Source organism: Pelodiscus sinensis, chromosome 2 (assembly GCF_052426305.1).
Source record: "Pelodiscus sinensis isolate ZL-2025 chromosome 2, ASM5242630v1, whole genome shotgun sequence".
Classification (NCBI taxonomy): domain Eukaryota; kingdom Metazoa; phylum Chordata; order Testudines; family Trionychidae; genus Pelodiscus; species Pelodiscus sinensis.
Genome location: NC_143053.1, coordinates 3041595 through 3065635, shown reverse-complemented (window position 1 = coordinate 3065635; position 24041 = coordinate 3041595). Strand labels below are relative to the sequence as shown.

Genomic DNA, 24041 nt, shown 5'->3' with positions numbered 1-24041 from the left:
CCTCAGACGAGGGTGGAAGTGGGGCTGGAAGGGTGATCGGGCATCCGCCCCAGGGAATTTCCCTGGAAATGAGCTTTGCTGGGCGGCTCCCCCTGTTGTCTAGGAAGGGTTGTGAATCCAGCGCTGCTGACTCTCCGGTCTTTGGCCCGGCAGAAGCCAAGGGAGAAGTTGGCCGCGTGAGCACTTCTCTCCAGCTGGGTGTTCACCGAGTGGACCCTGTCAGGGTCTGGCTGAAACCCCATTTCATCAAGCCTCAGGCAGTGCCGCTTAACCCTGCCGCTTAGGCCCGTGGAAACGGGGAATGTGAGCGTGTAGTCAAGTAGATGAACCGATCAGACTGGGTTTATTGGTTAATCCTATTGGCTACTCACGTTCCGCTGTCCCTGTTTCAGAGGGCAAAGGGGGGTGACGGGAGCCGGTGTCCATGGGGAACTGGCTTTTAAGCTGCCTCCCCATGAGCATTGGATCTCCTGGAGTTCTCTGAGCCCCCTCCCGCTGTCCCTGCACTGGTCCCTCTGGTAGACAGGGAGCAGCGTGGAGGGTGAGGGGAGCCGGTGGGAGCCAATACACCGGGGGAGCTGGCTTTTAAGCAGACTTTCCGGGCAGACCTGCTCCGCAGAGCCGTCTACACCCCCCTCCTCTCTCTGCCTCCCATAAAAGCAGAGGGGGGCAGGCAGGAGCCAGTGCTCGGGGGGAGCCAGCTCCCCACAGGTGGCGGGGGCTCCCCGGGAGTGGGGCCAGAAACACACTGCCTGCAGCCATCGAATCATCGTGGAATCACTACGTTTTGATACAGTCACACAATGATTAAATTAATCTACGTCAAACCTCCCTGGTGGAAACTCATCAGCAGACATGGTCACACACAGTGAGATGGAGCAGTGGGCAGAGGAGGGGGATAGATTGTCAGGCACCCTGGTTCCAGCCACAGGTTTGCCCCACACCCGCTTCAGGATCTTAGACAACTGGCTGCTCCCTGTGTCTCAGTTTCCTTCTTGGAAAAATCAGGCCCAGCTGTGGGTGGGAGGTGCCACCTGAACTGCGCCATGACCGTAGCTGATTCTGCTCTCCTGTGTTGGCAGTGCGAGGATGGCGCTTCTCTGGTGCCTGTGGATGGCGATTGGGATCCTCGCAGAGCCTGGGGTCTCTCAGGACTGCACCCCAACGCCAGGGGGTAAGGAGCTGGCACAGTGACGTGCCCTGTTACGTTACACCCCAGTCCCTGCTGCCCGCATGGCCCTGAGACCCACTGTGAACCTGGCTCTCACACAGTGCCTGGTTCTAATGCCATTTAGGACGAAAACCATCCTGAGGCCCTGGCGATGGGCTCATCCCACCTCCCCTCTTCTCGCCCTCTGATTCCAGCTCAGAACCTGGCGCTGCAACATACGGCCACTCAGTCGTCCACGTACTGGGACGACTTTGGGGAAGCCGTGCCTGCAAGGGCTGTGGACGGAAAACGTAATGGGTATCATGATCAGGGCTCCTGCACCCACACCGGGCTCGAAAGAGATCCGTGGTGGAGCGTGGACTTGGGCAGCCGGCATTTTGTCTCCATGGTGATTGTGAAGAACAGGGAAGACTGCTGTTGGGAGAGACTGAAGGGGGCCCAGATCTACGTGGGAGACTCCCAGAATTACCATGAACTCAACAACACCATGTGAGTTTCTTCTCCATTGTCTGCAGTGAGCTGAGTCCTCCAAGCTCAGGCACGGGGGGTCGGGTCTCTTAGGCAGCCAGGCGGCCTGATACCTCTAAGCTGCCTTAGGAGGAGAGTGCTTTGCAGGTGGGGCAGAGGCCTAGCCACAGCTGGGCCAGGGTGGGTGCAGCCCCACCCGCTTGGCTTCCCGGCCGAGGCAACTCTCAGCTGTAGGGTAAACAGAGTGGCACTGTCTTTCCCGAGTTGCTGGAGGTGCAGGACTCCCGTTCTGTCCCAGGGCTCATCCCTCTTTGCCCCACCTCCACGGCCACTTTCCATTCCTGGCCCCCTGCTTCCTGCCCAGTTTTGCCTCTTTCGCTAGATGTGCCCTTCCCCCCACCTCTTTCTGCCCCCGCTGCTCCTCATAGGGAGCAGGTGACTGGCTATAGGGGAGGTTAGCCACTGGTTCCTCCACTTCTGCCCCAGGACCTAGTCCTCCTCTTCCATTCCCTCCTAGGGTATGTCTGCACTAGCCCCCTAGTTCGAACGAGGGTGGCTAATGTAGGCATTTGAACTTGAAAAAGAAGCCCGGGATTGAAATATCCCAGGCTTTATTTGTATGTTCCCAGGCGCCGCCATTTTTAAATGCCCCATTGTTCGAACTCCCTGCCCGTGGCTACACGCGGCACAGCCTAGGTAGTTCAAATGAAAGCTCCTAATTCGAACTGCCATTATTCCTCCTGCAGTGAGGAGACTGGCGCACCCCCACTGCGTCTGCTGGTCCCAGCGGCCTGAGCGCCCCCGCTCCGAGAGCCCTGGACAGGCATCTCCTCCAGCCTCGCCAAGTCCCATATGGCAGGTCATCTGGGGGCACCAGCCCCAGCCTGAGCCATGAAGGGCGGGAAGGGTTGGGAGCTCAGGCCCTCCTGGGGACATTGCACGGACAGGGCAACGCCAGGCTGACTGGGGAGGCTCAGAGTCCCCCCCCCCCCGTTAATACTCACTCCCCACCGTCCTCCCGCTGCCCTCCAGCACCCCCTGCATACTGCAGAAGAGCTGAGAGTGGAGGGCGAGGCGGGTGGGTGGGATACAGCTGCCTGGGGAGGCGGCTGGGGGTGCTGAGCACCCACTGTATTTTCATCCTCTTGTGCCTGCTGAGCGACAAGGGGCAGGTGGAGGTGGGTAGGGCAGCTGGGCCCCTCCCTCCTGTCTCCTTCCCGTGCCTCCCAGCAGTTCCTGCCTACCTAAAGGTCAGGCTTCACCCATATTTCCCTTCCTAACTACACCATGGCAGTGGTGGCCTGGGCCAGAAGGGAATTGCATGGCAGTGAGCACAGCAACTTCTGCCAGGCCATGCACGGTGGAGCCGTTGCTCTCCAGCCCCTGGTGTGAGCATGGGAACCTCGCGCAGTGATTCTGTGCTGAGCCCGCAATCTCTGCAAGCTCCAGCGTGTCTGTTCGACAGGTGTCCGGCCTTGACCGAAGGGCTCCAGGGGCTGGAAAATCCATCATCTCCCCCGGTAATTAGTGTTGGGGGAAACAGCCTGATAGCAATGTGAGCCTGGGTAGTTCTTGGAGTGCCTGCTCATGCGTGTTCCAGTTGAGTTGTGTACGCACCGTGCACACGGCTGCCGGATGCTTTCCCTCAGTTGTGACCCCTTGGGCTGGCTGTGGAGCTCCCAGGAACGGTGCCGGTGCTGCACACTGTGGCTGTGTCTACATTGGGCCACTTATTCCGGAAAATCAGCCGCTTTTCCGAAATAAGCTGCGAGCTGTCTACACTGGCCCTTGAATTTCCGGAAAAGCAACGATGCTCTACTGTACAAAGTCAGCCGCTATTCCGGAAAAACTATTCTGCTCCCACTTGGGCATAAGTCCTTATTCCGGAACACTGTTCCGGAAAAGGGCCAGTGTAGACAGCCCAGTAGTCTTTTCCGGAAAAAAGCCCCGATCGCGAAAATGCTGATCGGGGCTCTTTTCCGGAAAAGCACGTCTACATTGGCCACAGACGCTTTTCCGGAAAAAGGGCTTTTCCGGAAAAGCAGCCTGCCAATGTAGACGCTCCTTTTCTGGAGAAACTGAAAACGGAATAGTATTCCATTTTAAGCATTTCCGGAAATTCATGCCAGTGTAGACACAGCCATTGTGTGACCCTGCCGACCCAAGCACCCCTCAGTTCCTTCCTACCGCCATCGATGGCTGTTGGAGCTCGTGGCTCTCTTGCTTTGCAAGTCCCTCGTATCCCTCGCGCAACCAGCTCTGTGCTGGCTGTCCGGTTAGATTAATAGTTGTTCACTTGGGGGGGGGGGGGGGGGTTAGCAGCTGGAGGTGAAGGGGATTTCCCCTTCCAGCCCATGTTCTTTTTGGGGCCCAGGGCAGGTCAAGGTCCCAGGACTTCAAGGTCCCAGGGTGCGGAGGGAGTTGTCAGATGTCAGTGCAGAGCTGTTGGTTCTATTCAATGTCTCCATCAATAATTTAGATATTGGCACAGAGAGGACGCTTATTAAGTTTGCAAATGATCCCAAGCTGGGAGGGGTGGCAGGTGCTTTGGAGGAAGGGTCAGAATTCAAAATGATCTGGACAAACTGGAGAAATGGTCTGAGGGAAACAGGATAAAGTTTAATAAGGACCAATGCAAAGTGCTCCACTTAGGAAGGACCGATCCGTGTCACACATAGAGAACGGGAAGCGACTGTCTAGGAAGGAGTCCGGCAGAAAGGGACCTAGGGGTCAGAGTGGACCACAAATTGATGAGTCAACAGTGTGACACTTGCAAAAAAAAGCAAACCCGATTCTGGGAGGCATTAACAGGAGCATTGTGAGCGAGACCCGAGGAGTCATTCTTCCGCTCTACTCTGTGCTGATTAGGCCTCAAGTGGAGTAGTGGGTCCAGTTCTGGGCACCACATTTCAAGAAAGAAATGGAGAAATTGGAGGAGGTCCAGGGAAGAGCTATGAGAATGATGAAGGGTCTAGAGAACATGAGCTATGAGGGAAGACTGAAAGAATTGGGCTTCTTTAGTCTGGACAGGAGAAGACTGAAAGGAGACGTAGAATTCCAGGGCGGGCAGAGCCCTCAGGAGACATCGAGTCCAGCCCCCTGCCCAGAGCAGGACCAACCCCAAGTAAATCAGCCCAGCCAGGGCTTTGTCAAGCCGAGACTTAAACACCTCTAGTGATGGAGACTCCACCCCCTCCCTAGGGACCCATCCCAGGGCTTCCCCACCCGCCTAGGGAAATAGTTTGTCCTAATCTCCAACCTAGACCTTCCCCACTGCAACTTGAGCCCATTGCTCCTTGTTCTGCCATCGGCCCCCACTGAGAACAGCCTCTCTCCAGCCTCTCTGGAACCCCCCTGCAGGAAGTTGAAGGCTGCTCTCAAATCCCCCCTCACTCTTCCCTTCTGCAGACTCAACAAACCCAACTCCCTCAGCCTCTCCTCGTAGGCCATGTGCCCCAGCCCTCTAACCCAGTGGTCCCCAACCTTTTTAACCACAAGATCACTTTTTCAATGTAAGTGCAATGTAAGATCTATCTCCAACCCAGATAACCTGGCCCCACTTCCTTCCCTTCTCCCTCCTCCTCACTCGCTTTCCCCAGGCGGAGGTAGGGGGTTGGGGTGGCGTCTCTCGTTTGGGGCAAAGGGATTTGGAGTGTGAGGGGTGCTCTGGGCTGAGCCCGGGGGCAGGATTGGGGTCCAGGAGGCATTTCATGGGGAAGGAGTTTGGGCGCAGGGGGAGTCACTTCTGGGGCCGGACGTTGGGTGCAGGAAGAGGTTCAGGGCTGGGACAGGGGTTCAGGCGCTGGCTGGGCACCGTGTAACTGAGAGGCCTTCCGGGCGGGGGAGCAGCAGGGTTATGGTAACTTACCCCTTCCCTTGGCCCTGCACCACTCCTGAAAGCAGCTAGAAAGTACAGCCGGGGCTCCATGTGCTGCCCCCCACCCACAGGCGCTGAGCCACAGAGTCTACCGGCCACGGTTCCCCGTTACTGATCAATGGGAGCTGCGGGAGCGGTGTCTGCAGGCAAGGACAGCACGTGGAGACCCCCTGCTCCGCCTCTCTCAGGGGCTGCAGGGACAGGCCAGCCACTTCCAGGAGCAGCAACTGCCACGGGGAGGCTGACTCCAGCCTTTCCTGGGGCGCTCCCTGAGCGGCTGCCCTGACCCCTGCTCCCCTGTGATCTGTGCGTCCCACTGAGCCCCCACAGCCCTGCCCTAGTGCCAGGAGCCACCTAGCTAATTGGCAGCCCCCCGCCACCCAGAGAATTCATGGCGCACAGTGGAGCTGGGTTGGCCCCTTTTCCTTAGGCGAGCCGGTCGCGGGGAGGCTGGGTGCCCGACCTCCTGAGCGCCAGGGGGGAGCTGACCTGCGCCGCCCCGTGCAGGCGACTGTGTCACTGGAAGGGACCACGCCTCGCCGGCCAGCCCGCACTAAGCCCCGCCGGTGCAGGGCAGGAGCTCCCCACCACAGGCCTGTCTGAAGACAGTTTTCATCATCCTTCTCCTCCTGACTACACCCGCCCAGGTCCTTCCGCCTGTGCCTGAGGCAGCTTGTCGTTTCGGCTGCTGCCCATTAGAGCCTATTCCATTTTCCACATTTAAAGTGCGGGGTGGGAAGCAGGACACGGTGCTCCAGCTGAGCCCTCTAGTGGGTCAGTCACTGCCCACGTCTTACACACAACCCTGCCCGGACGACATCCCCGAGTGACACTCGCCCCGACCTGCTGATGGGCGGGGCCCAGGAAGGCAACTGCCCCAGGGCCTAGCGATAGAAAAGGGTTGGTCCATCGCTGTCACTGCTGTGGTACCATGAGACTGGCCCAGATACTCCCTTAAGTGCCGCAGGGTCATTTAACCAGGCGTTGTGGGTTTGGATGTTTCCATCTTGTTTTGGCTTCTTGGCGTCTGCACTTTCCTTTAGCTGCGGGACCATCACCGACCCCACTGCCGGATCCCTCAGCACCATCTGCTGCAACAGGCTGGAGGGCCGCTACGTCACCATCGTCATCCCGGGCAGGCGGGAGTTTCTCTCCCTGTGTGAGGTCGAGGTTCTCTCTCAGGGCTGTACCCCACCACTAGGGGGTAAGGAGCTGGCACAATGTGACTGGAGACCTGTTCCCTTTCATGTCCCCTGTGCGTCAGCCTCTGCCTAGCGAGACAGCAGAAACCCTGGGAACATCGCCCCTTCCCACTGCTCCCCTGGGCGTGGGCTGCAGCTGGCAGGGGTAGGTGGGAGGGGCTGCATGTGAACATCATGCCCCATGCCAGTGAGCTATGGGACAGGTGGGCTGAGCGCCCAGCACCACCCTGCTGTCGTTCCTGCCCAAGTTCCTATTGTGAACCTGGCTCGCACGTGGTGGCTGGTTTGTGTGTCACCATCAGGAAATGGCTTTGGTCTGTGTGGGAGAAAGGGCTTCTAGAGGCCCCGCCCCCGGCAACGGGCACGTCCCACCTCCCCTCCTCTCACCCTCTGATTCCAGCTCAGAACTTGGCGCTGGGACGTCCGGCCACGCAGTCGTCCATGTACGAGGACAGCTTTGGAGAAGGCCTGGCTAGCAAGGCCGTGGATGGAAACCGTGAAGGGATTTGGGAGCGAGGCTCCTGCAGCCACACTCAGCGCGACACAGATCCCTGGTGGACCGTGGACTTGGGCAGCCGGCATTCCGTCTCCGTGGTGATCGTGAAGAACAGGGAAGACGAGTGCTGTTGGGAGACGCTGCTGGGGGCCCAGATCCACTTGGGAGACTCCCTGGCCAACAACGGCAAGGACAACCCCATGTGAGTCGCTTCCCCCTTGTCTGCGGTGAGATGAGACCTCCCAGGCCAGACACGGGGTGGGGCCTCATTGCCAGCCAGGGCCACAGTGCAGCCTCTTCCCCTCCGAGCTGCCTGGGGCTGGGAGTGCTTTGCAGGGGTGCAGGGGCATGGCCATGGGTGAGCTGGGTGGGGTGCAGCCCCCCCTTGGCCTCCAGACAAACCCCAACTCAGCTGTAGCGCCAGTGGAGGGGGGACACCGTCTTCCTGAGTTGCCAGGGGTGCATGACGCCTCTTTCATCCACGGCTCATCCCCTCTTGGACTTCGCCCCACCTGCTGCCTGCCCTTCCTGCCACTCCGCTTCCCGCCCCGTGTGCTCCTTTCCCTGGACAGGTAAACCCCCCCGACTCTTTGCGCCCCTCCTCATGGGCAGCAGGTGAATTCGCTGTTGTGCTCCAAGCGTCTTCCTTCCCCCTGTGGTCCCCCTTCTCTCCGTCCCTTCCCCAGATGCCCAGGGCACCCCAACCTCATCTGCCAGCCTCAGTGCCTCCAATTCCAGGGTCCTGGGCAGCCAGCAGCCCCAGCCTCCCCAGGTCACATGTGGCAGGTGATCTGATGGCACCGGCACCAGCCCCAGCCTGGGCCACAAACAGTGGGAAGGGACGGGGAGCTCAGGAGCCCAGCATGGGCAGGGCCATGCCAGGCTGCTTGGCGAGGCTCAGCCCCTCCCCCCCACTATGATACTTGCTCTGCACCCTTCTCCTCCCCTCCAGCTCCCTGCATGATGCAGAACAGCTGAGAGCTCTCCAGCCCCGCCTGTTCTGTCTCTGCCCTCACAGCTGTTCCTCCTGCAGAATCATCACACCTGAGCCAACAGGAACTGGGGTTCCTGACTCCAGAGACTCCTGAGGCCTGGAGGGACCTTTCCCATCCCCAGGTCTCCAGGGGAAGGAGAATCCACTGTGTCCGTCAGCAATTAGCTTCAGGGGAAACAGCCCTTAGGGGCTTGGCACACATAGCTCTCCCCTTTGGAGCTTCTTCCCTCCTGGGCACCTCTCCTAGGTTGCCTTCCTGGGATCTCCCTAAGTAAAGGGAACAAAAGACTCAAAGTATTTCTTCACTGTCAACCTGTGGAACTCCTTGCCAGAGGATGCTGTGAAGGCCAAAACTATAATAGGGTTCTGAAAAGAACAAGAACAGTTCATGGAGAATAGGTCCCTCAGTGGCTATTAGCCCCTGTAGCCGGAGATCCAGCACCATGTTTTGTCAGGGGCTCGAAAAGGGTGGCGGGATGAATTAGGCAATGATTGCCTGTTGTGTGCATTCCCTATGGGGCACCTGGCATTGGCCACTGGGGTACATAGACCTTTGGTCTGACCTAGTCTGGCCAATGTTCTTACATAGAACCCAGATGTATCTGCCCGTGCTGTAATCTACGAGAGTCCACTGCCCTCCGTGAGCTCCAGTGGGGTCTCTCCCCTCCACAGCGTTAGTAGAACAGGAAGTGGGTATATTACAATTCAATTCAAAACCTGGAAACAATTTAAAAACAACGAATAGTCTAGTAGCACCTGAAAGACGAACGAAACATGTAGCTGGGATCATGAGATTTGTGGGCACAGCCCACTTCTTCACAGTATCCCAGAAATGGCTCGCCACAAGCCCTCAGAACATGTGCCAGAGCTGAGTGGGTCTAATGTGTCTTTCCCTTATATGGGAGTTAGACATTTTCCTTCCGCGGAACAGCACTTCCCTTTATTGAATTGCTCCTGCTAGTTTTCACGCCAGTTCCCCACATTATCAAGATGATTTTGCATTTTCTTCCTTACCCCCAATGCTCTTACAACCCCTCCCGGCTTGGTTTCACCTGCACATTTTATAACCCTACTCGGTGCGCCAATGTCAACGTCATTAATGAACATAGAGACCAGTGCTCAACTCAGGGCACATCCCTGAAACTTCCTTCTACATAAAGCCCCTCAATGTGACCATTCACTATTGTTAACTCCTCTTGGCGTGCGTTTCAAACACCTGTGCACCCACCTGATAGTGATTTTACCTAGACCGTCTTTCCCTCGTTTGCATATGACAAGAGTGTTGCATTGGATTCTCTCAAAAGCTTTCCTAAAATATAGAGCTGGACTACTCAACTTTGGAAGGCCTGGGGGCCACCGCTTATGTGTGGTTGCATATACATGTGAATATATATGCAAATATATGCAAATAGCTTCTTTCACACTGATGGTCATAAATACAAATATTAAGGCAAGACTACACTACACGCAGGCCCCATTTAAGCCAGTTCTGCTCATTGCAATAAAATGCAACATTTCCCCTGATTGCCACCTATATGACAGTACTTTCAATGAGCAATTAAAGCCCTAGAATTTAACTAATAAAACGCATATCAACAGAAGACCATTATATTGACTAATTTTGTTTTGGCTCCCACCCCCAAGCCATGTGTTGATCTCTGCCCACGGGCAGTGTGTTGAGTAGCCCTGATCCTGACCAGGGGTAGCCAACCCATTCTGGATGAAGAGCTAATATCCAGCGTGAAAAGCCGTGGCAAAAAAAAGGGTAGAGAAAAAAAAAGAGTCCCCCCAAAAATGGGAGGGAGGGAGGGAGGGAGGGAGGGAGGGAGGGAGGGAGGGAGGGAGGGAGAAAGAAAGAAAGAAAGAAAGAAAGAAAGAAAGAAAGAAAGAAAGAAAGAAAGAAAGAAAGAAAGAAAGAAAGAAAGAAAGAAAGAAAGAAAGAAAGAAAGAAAGAAATACTGGCCCTTTAAGAAGGCTTTTTGGCCTCAGTAGGCTCCCATCTGCAGCCACCCTTTTGGATCCAGACGGTTCCCCTACCCCGGTGAGCACAGAGGAGCTGGGAAACGGGGGCGGCTTTGCGAGCCTTGGGGGCAAGTTCACGAGTCGCACTGACCGGGGGAAGAGCTGCGTGCAGCTCGCGAGCTGCGGGATGGCCACACCTGACCTGGACAAATCACATCTAATACTCTCCTCCCTCATCCATTAGGCTGGCTAGCGTGTTAAAGAGCATGCGAGAGGCACGGCATGGGCTGTTCTTTGCAAATCCACGTCCATTGTGGCATTTCACTGTATTCTTCCCCCGCTGCTTTCAGACTGTCCGATCATTTATTTCAGTGTCTGGTGAGGTATTGAAGTTGGGCTCATTGCTACAGAATTTGCCACTTCCTCTTTGTTCTCTGTTTTCAAAGATAGGTGCAAGGTTTGCCCTTCTCTAGTCCCCGGGACCTCACCCATCCTTTGGGGGAGGGGCTTTATAAGGCAGTGGGCAAGCGACCAAGGAGCTTGCGAACAGGTGATTGCTAACAGGGAGTTTTAAGAGGGAGTTTGGAAGGGGAGAGGGAAGGGCGGGAGGTTCTCTTGTCTTTCTTTCTTTTTAAATCCCTTCTCCTGGACAGCAGCGATGGTTGATGATGCGTCTGCTGCTGTTGTTACCTGCACGGCGTGTGCCATGTTTGTCTTCCTCCCGGAAGAAAGAACGGATTTCATCTGCACCAAGTGCAAGCTGGTCGAGATTTTGGAAGAAAAAATTAGAGGACTGGAGGCCCAAGTGTCGACCTTACGCTTGATCAGAGAGGATGAAGACTTCCTCGATAGAAGGCAGCAATTGATCCTTCAAACTCGGCAGGCAGAGGAGCCAGTGAGGACAGTACGCGACCAAGAAGAGAACTGGCAGCATGTAACTTCTAGAAGGGGAAAAAGGCCAGCACGGGATTCCCCCGATGCTATAGAGGTAAGCAATCGCTTTCAAGCTCTCTCCACAGGCTCTGCAGTGCTGAAAGCTCTGGAAGGGACCTCACAAGGTAGAAACCAGAAGGGAGTACCATCTACTGAAAGGCATGGGATGCGTAGTCCTAGGGATGGGGGTTCCACGGCCACCACCCCCAAAAGGAAACGACGGGTGGTGGTGGTCGGGAACTCCCTCCTAAGAGGGACTGAGCCATCCCTCTGCCGTCCGGACCAGGAATCTCGAGAGGTGTGCTGCTTACCGGGAGCTCGCATTCGGGATGTCACTGAGAGGCTTAGCAAGCTGATCAAACCTTCGGATCGCTGCCCCTTCCTGCTTCTCCATGTAGGAACGAATGATACGGCCAAGAATGACCTTGAGCGGGTTGCTGCGGATTATGTAGCGCTGGGAAGAAGGATCCAAGACTTTGGAGCGCAAGTGGTGTTCTCGTCCATCCTCCCTGTTGAAGGGAAAGGACTGGGCAGGGATCGTCGAACTGAGGACGTAAATGCGTGGTTGCGCAGGTGGTGTCGCAGAGAGGGCTTTGGTTTCTTCGACCATGGGACTCTGTTCCGGGCGCAAGGATTGTTAGGAAGAGATGGGATCCACCTAACGAAGAGAGGAAGGAGCATCTTCGCAGGCAGGCTTGCGAACCTAGTGAGGAGGGCTTTAAACTAGGTTCGTCGGGGGACGGTGACCAAAACCCTGAGGGGAGTGGGAAAGTCCGATACCGGGAAGAAATGCATAGAGCAAGGAGCGAGAAAGGAGGACCCCAGTTTCGAATGGAGAAGATAGTGCAATCAACTGGTTACCTGAAGTGTTTGTACACTAATGCGAGAAGCCTGGGCAACAAGCAGGAAGAACTGGAGGCCCTGGCCCAGACCAAGAAATATGATTTAATTGTGATAACTGAGACTTGGTGGGATGACTCGCATGACTGGAGCGCTGTCATGGAAGGGTATAGATTGTTCAGGAAGAACAGGCAGGGGAGAAAAGGAGGAGGAGTTGCACTATATGTAAGAGAGCACTATGATTGCTCTGAACTCCAGTATAAAGAGGGAGAAAAACTTGTTGAAAGTCTATGGGTCAGGTTTAAAGGAGCAAACAGCAGTGATGTTGTGGTTGGTGTCTGCTACAGGCCACCGAACCAGGTGGATGAGGTAGATGAGGCTTTCTTCGGACAACTGAGCGAAGCTTCCAGATCGCAGGCCCTGGTTCTCATGGGGGACTTTAATCACCCTGACATCTGTTGGGAAACCAATACGGCAGTACACAGGCAATCCAGGAAGTTTTTGGAGAATGTTGGGGATAACTTCTTGGTACAAGTGCTGAAGGATCCGACCAGGGGCCGTGCACAACTTGACCTTCTCCTCACAAACAGGGAGGAACTAATAGGGGACGTAGAGGTGGGTGACAACCTGGGAAGCAGTGATCATGAGATGGTAGATTTCAGGATCCTGACCAAAGGAAGGAAAGAGAGTAGTAAAATACACACCTTGGACTTCAAAAAAGCAGATTTTGACTCCCTCAGAGATCTGATGGAAAGAATCCCCTGGGATGTTAACATCAAGGGGAAAGGAGTCCAGGACAGCTGGCAGTATTTTAAAGAAGCCTTATTGAAGGCATAGAAAGAAACCATCCCGACGCGTAGCAAGAGAGGCAAACCTGGTAGGAGACCGGATTGGCTTACAGGGGAAATCCTTGGTGTACTTAAGCACAAAAAGGAAGCTTACAGAAAGTGGAAACTTGGACAAATGACTAGGGAGGAGTTTAAATGTATAGTTCGAGAATGCCGGGGGGTTATCAGGAAGGCGAAAGCGCAAATGGAGTTGCGACTGGCTAAGGATGTGAAGGATAACAAGAAAGGTTTCTACAGGCATGTCAACAAGAAGAAGGTGATCAGAGAGGGTGTACAGTCCCTAATGGATGAAGGAGGTAACCTAGTGACAGAGGATGTGGGGAAAGCTGAAGTACTCAATGCTTTCTTTGCCTCTGTATTCACGGACAAGGTCGGCTCCTGGACTTCTGTGCTAAGCGACGCAAGATGGGAAGAAGATGGACAGCCCTTGGTGGGTAAAGAACAGGTTAGGAACTATTTAGAAAAACTAAACGTACACAAATCCATGGGTCCAGACTTAATGCACCCAAGGGTACTGAAGGAGTTGGCAAATGTCATTGAGGAGCCTTTGGCCATTATCTTTGAAAAGTCGTGGAGATCGGGCGAAATCCCGGATGATTGGAAAAAGGCAAATGTAGTGCCCATCTTCAAAAAAGGGAAGAAGGACGATCCAGGGAACTATAGGCCGGTCAGTCTTACCTCGGTTCCTGGAAAAATCATGGAAGGGATCCTAAAGGAATCCATTTTGAGACACTTGAATGAGAGGAAAGTGATCAGGAATAGTCAGCATGGATTCACAAAGGGCAAGTCGTGCTTGACCAATCTGATTAGCTTCTATGATGAGGTAACTGGCTCAGTGGACATGGGAAAGTCAGTGGATGTTATATACCTTGACTTTAGCAAGGCTTTTGATACGGTCTCCCACAATATTCTTGCCAGCAAGTTAAGGGAATGCGGATTGGATAAATGGACGGTAAGATGGATAGAAAGATGGCTAGAAGGCCGGGCCCAGCAGGTAGTGATCAATGGTTCGATGTCAGGATGGTGGTCGGTTTCTAGTGGAGTGCCCCAAGGTTCGGTTCTAGGACCGGTTTTGTTCAATATCTTTATTAATGATCTGGATGAGGGGATAGATTGCACCCTCAGCAAGTTTGCAGATGACACTAAGCTAGGGGGAGAGGTAGATACGCTTAAGGGCAGAGATAGGGTCCAGAGTGACTTAGATAAATTGGAGGATTGGGCCACTAGAAATCTCATGAGATTCAACAAAGACAAGTGTAGAGTCCTGCACTTGGGACGAAAGAATCCCAAGCATAGTTACAGGCTGGGGACCAACCAGTTAAGTAGTAGTTCTGCAGAAAAGGACCTGGGGGTTACAGTGGATGGGAAGCTGGATATGAGCCAACAGTGTGCCCTTGTAGCCAAGAAGGCTAATGGCATATTAGGATGCATTAAGAGGAGCATTGCCAGCAGATCCAGAGATGTCATTATTCCCCTTTATTCGGCTTTGGTGAGGCCACATCTGGAGTATTGTGTCCAGTTCTGGGCCCCCCACTACAAAAAGGATGCGGACGCATTGGAGAGGGTCCAGCGGAGGGCAACCAAAATGATTAGGGGTCTGGAGCATATGACCTACGAGGAGAGGCTGAGGGACTTGGGTCTGTTTAGTCTGCAGAAGCGAAGAGTGAGGGGGGACTTGATAGCAGCCTGCAACTTCCTGAAGGGAGGTTCCAAAGAGGATGGAGAGAGGCTGTTCTCAGTAGTGACAGATGGCAGAACAAGGAGCAATGGGCTCAAGTTGTGGTGGGAGAGGTCCAGATTGGATATTAGGAAAAACTATTTTACTAGGAGGGTAGTGAAGCATTGGAATGGGTTCCCTAGGGAAGTAGTGGAGTCTCCATCCCTAGAGGTGTTTAAGTCTCGGCTTGACAAAACCCTGGCCGGGTTGATTTAGATGGGATTGGTCCTGCCTAGAGCGGAGGGCTGGACTTGACGACCTTCTGAGGTCTCTTCCAGTTCTAGGATTCTATGATAAGGGGATGGTTGGATGAAATAACATGATCTTGGTAACTAATTGACCATTCATTATCAGTTGGAAATAGGTCAATGGAGGGATGATAGGAGTTGCTATAGGGAACTTTCTGGGTGTCTGGCTGGTGAGTCTTGCCCAAATGCTCAGGGTTTATCTGATCGCCATATTTGGGGTCGGGAAGGAATTTTCCTCCAGGGTAGATTGGCAGAGGCCCTGGAGGTTTTTCGCCTTCCTCTGTAGCATTGGGCACAGATCACAGCTGAAGGACTCTCTGCATGTTGGGGCCTTCAAAGTATTTGAAGGCTTCAATATCTTTGATATAGGTGAGAGGATTATTCTAGGAGGGGTGGTTGAGATTCTGTGGCCTGCACTGTGCAGGGGGTCAGACTAGATGATCAGAATGGTCCCTTCTGACCTTAAAGTCTATGAGTCTTTGTGACTTCTCTATAAAAGCCTGACTAGTTCTGAGATTGACTCCGTTATTTCCCTACGTGCTGGGGGGTGAATTTCAGCAGGTGTTGGCATTTGAACACATCTAACTTGTTTTGTCTTCTTGGCCTCTGCTTTTTCCTTTAGCTGCGGGACCATCACTGAGAACAGACTCGGATCCCTCAGCACCATCTGCTGCAGTGGGCTGGAGGGTCGTTATGTCACCATCGTCCACCCGGGCAAGACGGAGTATCTCTCCGTGTGTGAGGTCGAGGTTCTATCTCAGGGGTGTGCCCCACCGCCGGAAGGTAAGGAGCTGGCACAATGTGACTGGAAACCGGTTCCCTTTCATGATCTACCCCAGTCCCTTCTGTGCCAATCTCTTCCTAGTGAGGCAGCAGAAACCGTGGGAGACTCTCCCCTTCCCACTGCTCCCCTGGGCGTGGGCTGCAGCCGGCAGAGGCAGTCAGGGGTGCAGGCTCCACGTGTGAACATTGTGCCCCATCCCTGCCTGGGGAGCAGTTTCAGCCGGGTATAGAACATGGTGGCTGAGGGAGGCTCTTTGTGGGCTGGGACCCCAGCACCAGCCTTTTCTCACTCCCATTCCCTAGGTCTCTAGCTCCCACTGAGAATCTGGCTCTGTCATGGTGCCTGGTTTGTGTGTCCCTGCCAGGAGGCGGCTCTGGCTCCGTGTTGGACAAAGGTCTTGTAGAGCCCCGCCCTTTCCGGCAACGGGCACGTCCCACCTCCCCTCTTCTCGCCCTCTGATTCCAGCTCAGAACCTGGCGCTGGGACGTCCAGCCACTCAGTCGTTCACGGTCGAGGATGCTAATTTAGTGAACAAGCCTGGCAGGGCTGTGGATGGTAGCCGTGATGGGAATTATGAACACGGCTCCTGCAGCCATACCTCTTTCGATTTGGGGCCCTGGTGGACCGTGGACTTGGGCAGACGGCATTCCGTCTCCATGGTGATTGTGAAGAACAGGGAAGACTGTTGTGCGAAGAGACTGCAAGGAGCCCAGATCCACGTGGGAGACTCCCTAGCGAACAATGGCAAGGACAACCCCATGTGAGTTGCTTCCCCCTTGCCTGCAGCAAGATGACTTCTCCCAGCTCAGACACAGGGGTTGGGTCTCACTGGCAGCTGGGGCTAGCACATGGCCTTTTCGCCTCCGAGCATCGCGAGGCTTTGACTCTTTTGTCAATGGTGCAGGGACACGGGTGGGCCTGGGTAAGACACAGACCATCCACTTGGCCTCCTGGGCCACCCAACTCTGAGTTGTAGGACTGTGGAGCGTTACAAAGCTAAGGAAAGATGAAGTAAACCTTGGGAGATGGACATGGAATGTCCAGCCATTTTCATGTCTACAAAGGACAGAACCTGAGAACAAGAAATGTGAGTAGATAGGGAATGTGCAGTTAGATGCAATCAGGTTCTCTTTTTTTGTTGCTGGTTTCCACCTTAGGTCTCTGAAACAGCCATGGGGGTGAGTCTCATCCTAATTCTGTCCTAATATTTCCCACCTGAACCCAGCTCCCCACCCGGAGTCCGGGTTCACTCTCCTTTATAATTGTGAATCGGATGTCCACTCCAACCCGGGGGCCCACGGCGTCTGTTGGTCCCCGGGGAACTCGCTCCGCACAGGGTTCCGTGATACCTCCTCCGCACCTGGGGTGAAGGCCCTGGTCCGCGCCGGTGTTGCTCTGGTCCGTCCATCCGGCCAGCTGCAAGAGCAAACCCAGCCCTCTCCCACAAGTCTCCCCCAATTTCTGGCCTCCTTCTCCCCTCCTTATGCGCCGGGGCCTCCAGCATCCCGGGTGCCCCGCCGCTGACGCACCGCCATGCTAAGGCTATGGCGCGAGCCTCCCCAGAGTCCTAGCAGCCGTCAGTGCGGGTGAGCGACACCCCATCACACACACACCCTTCTAGAACCTGTCCTCATTCTGAGTTCCTCCCTGTGGACAAACACCCGGAGAAGAAATCAGCATTACTGTGGGCTTTTTCCGGACTATGCAATACCTCAAATTTATAGGGTCGTAATGCTAAATACCACCGCATAATACGGGAATTACTGTCCTTCATAGTATGTGTCATGGCTCCTTCCCCACTCTGGCATGATAAATGCAGAAGTGGGGGCCAGCAAGTGTACCCCAAAGCCTTATCTACTAGGCTTTGGTATAAAACTTCCCCCAAAATCTTAAAAACCTAGATCTTGGGAATAAATCTTCCGCTGCCACCACCCAAATATTAATAACGAGATTAGGGGAAAGATCAGTTGGGAAATCTCACCCCTATTATAAAAATCAGGACACACAAGTAACCAATGCCAGGTTAATAAACAGAAAAGAGAAAACTTTTATTATTACAACAATATTCCTGTTTCAAGCGTAAGGATCAGACGGAAAGGTAACAAAAGATACTCATGGAGGAATTACACCATGGGCTAAAACTTAGTTAAAAAGAAAAACCAAACATCTCTTAAGCAGTGCCAGATCTCAGATCCCATCCCCAACCCTTAAAACAATAAAGCCTAACGAAACTACCTAAACTTTACCCTGCTTACAGAAAATGGAGAACGGGGTCTTGGAGAGAGAGAGATGCTTGGCCCTCTCTGTAGCTGCAGAGCCCACACCCAGAGACAAAAGGGAGAAAGGAAAAAAACCCAAATTCCTTTGTCCCAGTTTGAAAGTCCCACCTACATTCCTATTGGTCACTCCACCTGGCTAGGTGTAGTTAACCCCTTAATCCCCAGGCTGCTGGCTAACCTTCATAATCATGACAGTATGTATCCACCGCAGTGGCGCATGGTCAGTTACTAATGGGAAGGTGTTCCCTAGCAAATAATAGCACAGCTCTTCCACTGCCCATTTGGCGTCTAGTGCTTCTTTCTCTACGGTGGCATATTCTTGTTCTCGAGGTAGCAACTTTCGGCTTAAATAGAGGATGGGGTGGTCGGCCCCTTCCCACTCCTGGGACAAGACTGCCCCTGCCCCAGTGTCTGGGGAATCAGTTTGTACGATGAATGTCTTTGTAAAGTCGGGCTGAGATAGGACTGGTGGCGTGTGTCAACCGGCGCGTCTGTGCTTGAAACGTCCATTTGCATTGCTTAGTGGTTGGGCACTCCTAGTTCAGTCTGTTAGGGGTGCCGTGAGGGCGGCTAGCAGGGGGGTGCGTGTGACTCTGGGCAGTTGTCTGGGGCAGGGCCGGCTCAAGCCGTTCTCCACCCCCGGGCGCAGGGTGCATGCGCAGCCCCGCCCCCCGGCATGCTGCGTACCTTACAGCTGCAATCAGGCACACAGCACCTGATGGCAGCTCTAAGGGGCACCGCATGGCCCCCAGCCCCGGGCAGATGGCACCTGATTGCAGCGCTAAGGGGCACCATGTGGCCGGGCACGCAGCACCCCTTACAGCTGCCATCAGGCACCCCCCATAGGTTGGCGCCCCGGGCAGCTGCCCGGCTAGCCCCCCCCCCCCTTAATTCAGCTCTGGTCTGGGGCTAGTGGGTCCTACTGTAACCGAGGGGAGAGTATCTCTCAATGTTTGCCTAAGGCAGATGGCCGTGTGTCTATGCAGGGGAGCAAGCAGTAGCCTGTGAGTGAGGGTTCTAGGCTCCTGTCTGATGCCTCGGAGGTGAGGCTGGAAGCAGAAGCAGGGCAGGGGGTAGAGAACCTGTTTGGGGTAGATGAGATTGGGGTCTATAACCCCTCATCAGTAGGGTTGCCAGGTGTCCAGTTTTGAACCGGACAGTCCAGTGTTTGAGCTTTCTGATCAGGAAACAAATTGAGAAACTAGAAATGAGAAACTAGGACTGTCTGGTATTTTCTAACGAAGATGGAATGCAGATTGAGATGGAACGTCAAGTGTGTCTGCGATTTCTGTTGAAACCACCTGGCAACCCTACTCATCTGTGTTCGGCCCGGGGCTGACTGTGGCACAGAGAGAGCTGGGTACCTGAGGGGTTTTGCTCGTGAGGCTTCCTGCTGGCTGGATTTGCAGCTGGACCTCCTGTGTGTGACTGGTTTGTGACCTGCTTTGGGAAGGGCTCCAGTCAGGGGCTGTAAGCAGCCCTGGGTTTGAGTGATTTGCCCTGAGCGGACACCCTCAGTGGTGCCCAGACCTCATAGACTCATAGGGTATGTCTAGACTACAGGCTTTACGTCGACATAAGTTTTGTCGACAGAATCTGTTGACAAAACGTATGTCGACATAGAGCGTCTAGACTACATCCAGTTCTGTCGACAAAGCAAGCCGCTTTGTTGACATAACAGTGTGGACGCAAAGGACAGTGTAGATGCAATAATGCCTTCTATTGACAGAACTCTGTCGACAAAAGGCGTTATTCCTCGTAGAATGAGGTTTACATACGTCGACAAAACTGCTGAGTTTTGTCGACGTTATGTCGACATAACTCAAAGGCAGTGTGGACGCAAGTATAGTTTTGTCGACAAAAGTCAACTTTTGTCGACAAAACCCTGTAGTCTAGACACACCCCTAGACTTTAAGGTCAGAAGGGACCATTATGATCATCTAGTCTGACCCCCTGCACAGTGCAGGCCACAAAATCTCACCCACCCCTCCTAGAATAATCCTCTCACCTAGATCTCAGATACTGAAGCCTTCAAATACTTTGAAGACCCCAAGATGCAGAGAATCCTCCAGCTGTGATCTGTGCCCCATGCTACAGAGGAAGGTGAAAAACCTCCAGGGTCTCTGCCAATCTACCCTGGAGGAAAATTCCTTCCCGACCTCAAATATGGCGATCAGCTAAACCCTGAGTATGTGGGCAAGACTCACCAGCCAGACACCCAGAAAGTTCTCTATAGTAACTCCTATCATCCCTCCCTTGACCTATTTCCCACTGATAATGAATGGTCAATTAGTTACCAAGATCATGTTATCTCATCAAACCATCCCCTTCATAAACCCATCTAGCTTAATCTTGAAGCCAGATAGATCTTTTGCCCCCACTACTTCCCTTGGAAGGCCGTTCCAGAACCTCACTCCTCGAATGGTTAGAAACCTTCATCTAATCACCTGGCCCGCTTCGTCACATCATGAATAGTTCTGAGCTTGGCTCACCAGTTCCTTAGGTTCTGTCGGGTGAATCTCACCAGGCGCTGTGGGTCTAACACATCGACCTCGTTGTGTCTCCTCGGCTTCTGCTCTTCCCTTTAGCTGCGGGACCATTGATGACACCAGACTCGGATCCCTCAACACCATCTGCTGCAGTGGGCTGGAGGGCCGCTATGTGACCATCACCATCCCGGGCAGGGAGGAGTATCTCTCCCTGTGTGAGGTCGAGGTTCTATCTCAGAGCTGTATCCCACCACAATGGGGTAAGGAGCTGGCACAATGGGAATAGAAACTTGTTCCCTTTCATGTCACGCCCCAGTCTCTTCTGCACCAGCCTCTGCCTAGTGAGGCAGCAGAAACCCTGGGAGACTCTTCCCTTCCCACTGCTCCTGGGCGTGGGCTGCAGCTGGCAGGACAGCCCCATCCCTGCCTTGGGGAGTGTCTCCTGTGAGGGAGGGGATGTGGTGGGCTGACAGAGACTCTCTGGGCTGAGAAACAGGCACCAACCCGCTGCCAGCATCATCCTGCTCCCCTCACTCCTATTTCCAGGGTCCCAGCTACCTCTGGGACTTCACCCCACCTGCTCCACGCCTCTCACATGGTGCCCGGTTTGTGTGTCACTGCCGGGAAGCAGCTCTGGCTCCGTTGCAGGAGAGGGCTTTGGGACCCCCGCCCCCTTATGTCCCCAGTGACGGGCATCTCTCTGCTCCCTTCTTCTCGCCCTCTGATTCCAGCTGAGAACTTGGCGCTGCGACGTCCGGTCACTCAGTCGTCCACGTACGATCCCAATAATGAATTCTCTGGGCCTAGCAAGGCCGTGGATGGAAACCGTAACGGGACGTACAATCACGGCTCCTGCAGCCACACCAGGTTCGACACAGAGCCCTGGTGGAGCGTGGACTTGGGCAGCCGGCATTCCGTCTCCATGGTGATCGTGAAGAACAGGGAAGACTGCTGTTGGGAGAGGCTGAAGGGGGCCCAGATCCACGTGGGAGACTCCCTGGCCAACCAAGGCAAGGACAACCCCATGTGAGTTGCTTCTCCATTGTCTAGAGCGAGATGGGTCCTGCCAGCTCAGGCACAGGGGTGGGGTCTCATTGCCAGTCGGGGCCTTGGTGCGGCCTCTACTGAGCTGCAGAAGCAAAGAGTGAGGGAGGATTTAATAGCGGCCTTCAGCTTCCTGAAGGGGGTTCCAAAGAGGATGGAGAGAGGCTGTTCTCAGTAGTGACAGGCGGCAGAACAAGGAGCAATGGGCTCAAGTTGTGGTGGGAGAGGTCCAGGTTGGATATTAGGAAAAACGATTTCCCTAGGAGAGTGGTGAAGCACGGGGCTGGGTTCCCTAGGGAAGTAGTGGAGTCTCCATCCCTAGAGGTGTTTAAGGGTGTGTCTAAACTACATGGCTCCGTGAATGGAGCCATGTAGATTAGACAGATCGGCAAAGGGAAATGAAACGGCGATTTAAATAATCGCGGCTTCATTTAAATTTAAATGGCTGCCGCGCTGAGCCGACAAACTGCTGATCAGCTGTTTGTCAGCTCAGCGCTAGTCTGGAAGCTCCCGTGCCGGCCTGAAAGCCCTTTATCGACCTCCCCGTTATGCCTCGTAGGATGAGGTTTACCGGGGAGGTCGATAAAGGGCTTTCACGGCGACGGGAGCGTCCAGACTGCCCCGATCGGCCGACAAACAGCTGATCGGCAGAGCGGGGCAGCCATTTAAATTTAAATGAAGCCACGATTATTTAAATCGCGGCTTCATATCCCTTTGCCGAACAAACAAATCTACATGGCTCGTACCCTAAGTCTCGGCTTGACAAAGCCCTGGCCGGGTTGATCTAGTTGGGATTGGTCCTGCCTAGAGCAGGGGGCTGGACTCGATGACTTTCTGAGGTCTCTTCCAGCTCTGTGGTTCTTTGGAGCTGCCTGGGGCTAGGAGTGCTTAGCGGGGGTGCAGGGGCATGGCCATGGGTGAGCTGGGTGGGGTGCAGCCCCCCCTTGGCCTCCAGACAAACCCCAACTCAGCTGTAGCGCCAGTGGAGGGGGGACACCGTCTTCCTGAGTTGCCCGGGGTGCATGACGCCTCTTTCATCCACGGCTCATCCCCTCTTGGACTTCGCCCCACCTGCTGCCTGCCCTTCCTGCCACTCCGCTTCCCGCCCCGTGTGCTCCTTTCCCTGGACAGGTAACCCCTCCCTCCAGCCCCGACTCTTTCTGCCCCCGCGCCTCATGGGCAGCAGGTGATCTGGCTGTTGGGGGAGGCTACCCCCAGGCTCCTCCCCTTCCCACTACAGTCCCCCCCCCCATCTCCTCTCTTGCCACAGCCCAGAGCATCCCATCCTTGTATGCCCGCCCCAGCGGCCTCAGCGCCTCCAGTCCAGGAATCCTGAGCAGGCCCCAGCCCCAGCCTGCCCAAGTCCCATGTGGCAGGTCGTCTGGTCGCACCAGCCCCAGCCTGGGCCACAAACAGTGGGAAGGGACGGGGAGCTGAGGCCCACATGGGAGTGCAGCGTGGGCATGGCCACACCAGGCTGCGTGGGGATGCTCGTCCCACCCTCCAACACTGTTCTAGTCCCCCTCATCCTCCTGCCCCTCCCCTCCAGCGCCCCCTGCATGCTGCAGAAGAGCTGAGAGCAGAGGGCGGGGGGGATGCAGATGGTCGGGGAGGCGTCTGGGGGTGCTGAGCACTCACTGTATTTTCACTCCTCTTGTGCCTGCTGAGCAGCAAGGGGCAGGTGGAAGTGGGGAGGGAGCCGCCCTCCTCCCTCCTGTCCCCTTCCCGCGCCTCCCAGCTTGGCCCCCCCACCTGAAGGTCAGGCCCCGCCCAGATTTCCCCTCCTAGCTGCGCCCCGGCAGTGGTGATCTGAGCTCTGGGCGGGAAGGGAATTGCATGGCACTGAGCACAGCGCCCCCTGCTGGGCCATGCAGGGTGGAGCCGTCGCTCTGCAGCCCCTGCGTGTTCTGTCTCTGCCCTCACCGCCGTTCTCCTGAATCCTCGCACCCGGGCCCCCGGGAACTGATGTTCCTGGCTCCAGAGACTCCTGAGGCCTGGAGGGACCTTCCCCAGCCCCTGGTGTGAGCTGCCGTGTGACACGGGCCAGGGACCCTCACGCAGTGATTCTGTGCTGAGCCCGCAATCTCTGTGAGCTCCAGCGTGTCTGTTCGACAGGTGTCCGGCCTTGACCGAAGGGCTCCAGGGGAGGAGAATCCACCATGTCCCCCAGCAATTAGTGTTAGGGGAACAGCCCTTGCTGATAGCAATGTGAGCCCGGGTAGTTCCTGTCTGAACGGGGCTGTAGGGGGGGACTGCTGGGCCGTCTGTGACCATTCTCCCCTCGCAAATAAACAGAAGGGCGGGGCAGGAATCCACCCCCAGGGGCCATCCCTTTCTTCCCCCCATGCTGAGACAGAACCAAGGAACCCTAGACCAGAGCACAAACCATGGCAGCTGCTCTCCAGAGCCACATGGCGTTACTGTGTGATCGGGAGCACCTGCCACTGTCTGGGGAGGGATTTCTGCTGGGAGCAGCTCCCCCTTAGGGGCTTGACACTCGTAGCTCCCCCTTTGGAGCCTCTTCCCTCCCGGACCCATCTCCTGGGTTGACTTTCCTGAGCTGCCCCTGAAAGAAACGAAGCAAAAGAAAGTATATTTCTTCAAAAAAAACCTGTGGAACTCCTTGCCAGAGGATGCTGTGAAGGCCAAAACTATACAGGATTCTGAAAAGAACTAGATAAGGAGAATA

The 24041-nt window shown here is 54.9% G+C and overlaps 2 protein-coding genes across 2 annotated transcripts in view; both read left to right on the top strand.

The window, feature by feature from the left end:
- The first annotated feature begins 975 nt into the window (after nt 1-975).
- On the top strand, nt 976-7053 carry LOC149525219 (fucolectin-6-like). The gene is made up of 3 exons (XM_089776123.1): nt 976-1174; nt 1366-1660; nt 6560-7053. Exons 1-3 carry the CDS (start codon nt 1090-1092, stop codon nt 6789-6791), a joined length of 612 nt encoding a protein of 203 aa, XP_089632249.1. The 5' UTR covers nt 976-1089; the 3' UTR covers nt 6792-7053.
- Nucleotides 7054-7090: 37 nt separating this feature from the next.
- LOC112547121 (uncharacterized) overlaps nt 7091-24041 on the top strand; it is a 45517-nt gene continuing 28566 nt past the window's right edge. The window contains exons 1-5 of the mRNA XM_089776122.1: nt 7091-7416; nt 15379-15539; nt 16006-16300; nt 20408-20568; nt 21040-21334. Of these exons, the coding sequence (XP_089632248.1) occupies nt 7160-7416; nt 15379-15539; nt 16006-16300; nt 20408-20568; nt 21040-21334 (1169 nt within the window). The 5' untranslated portion in view covers nt 7091-7159. The remainder of the gene's footprint in view (nt 7417-15378; nt 15540-16005; nt 16301-20407; nt 20569-21039; nt 21335-24041) is intronic.

Excerpts from the sequence above, each read along its gene's own strand:
- LOC149525219 (XM_089776123.1), top strand. The coding sequence starts at position 1,090 with ATGGCGCTTCTCTGGTGCCTGTGGATGGCGATTGGGATCCTCGCAGAG. Across the intron at positions 1,175-1,365 it reads CTGCACCCCAACGCCAGGGG|CTCAGAACCTGGCGCTGCAA; the intron begins GTAAGGAGCTGG and ends CTCTGATTCCAG. Across the intron at positions 1,661-6,559 it reads CATGAACTCAACAACACCAT|CTGCGGGACCATCACCGACC; the intron begins GTGAGTTTCTTC and ends ACTTTCCTTTAG.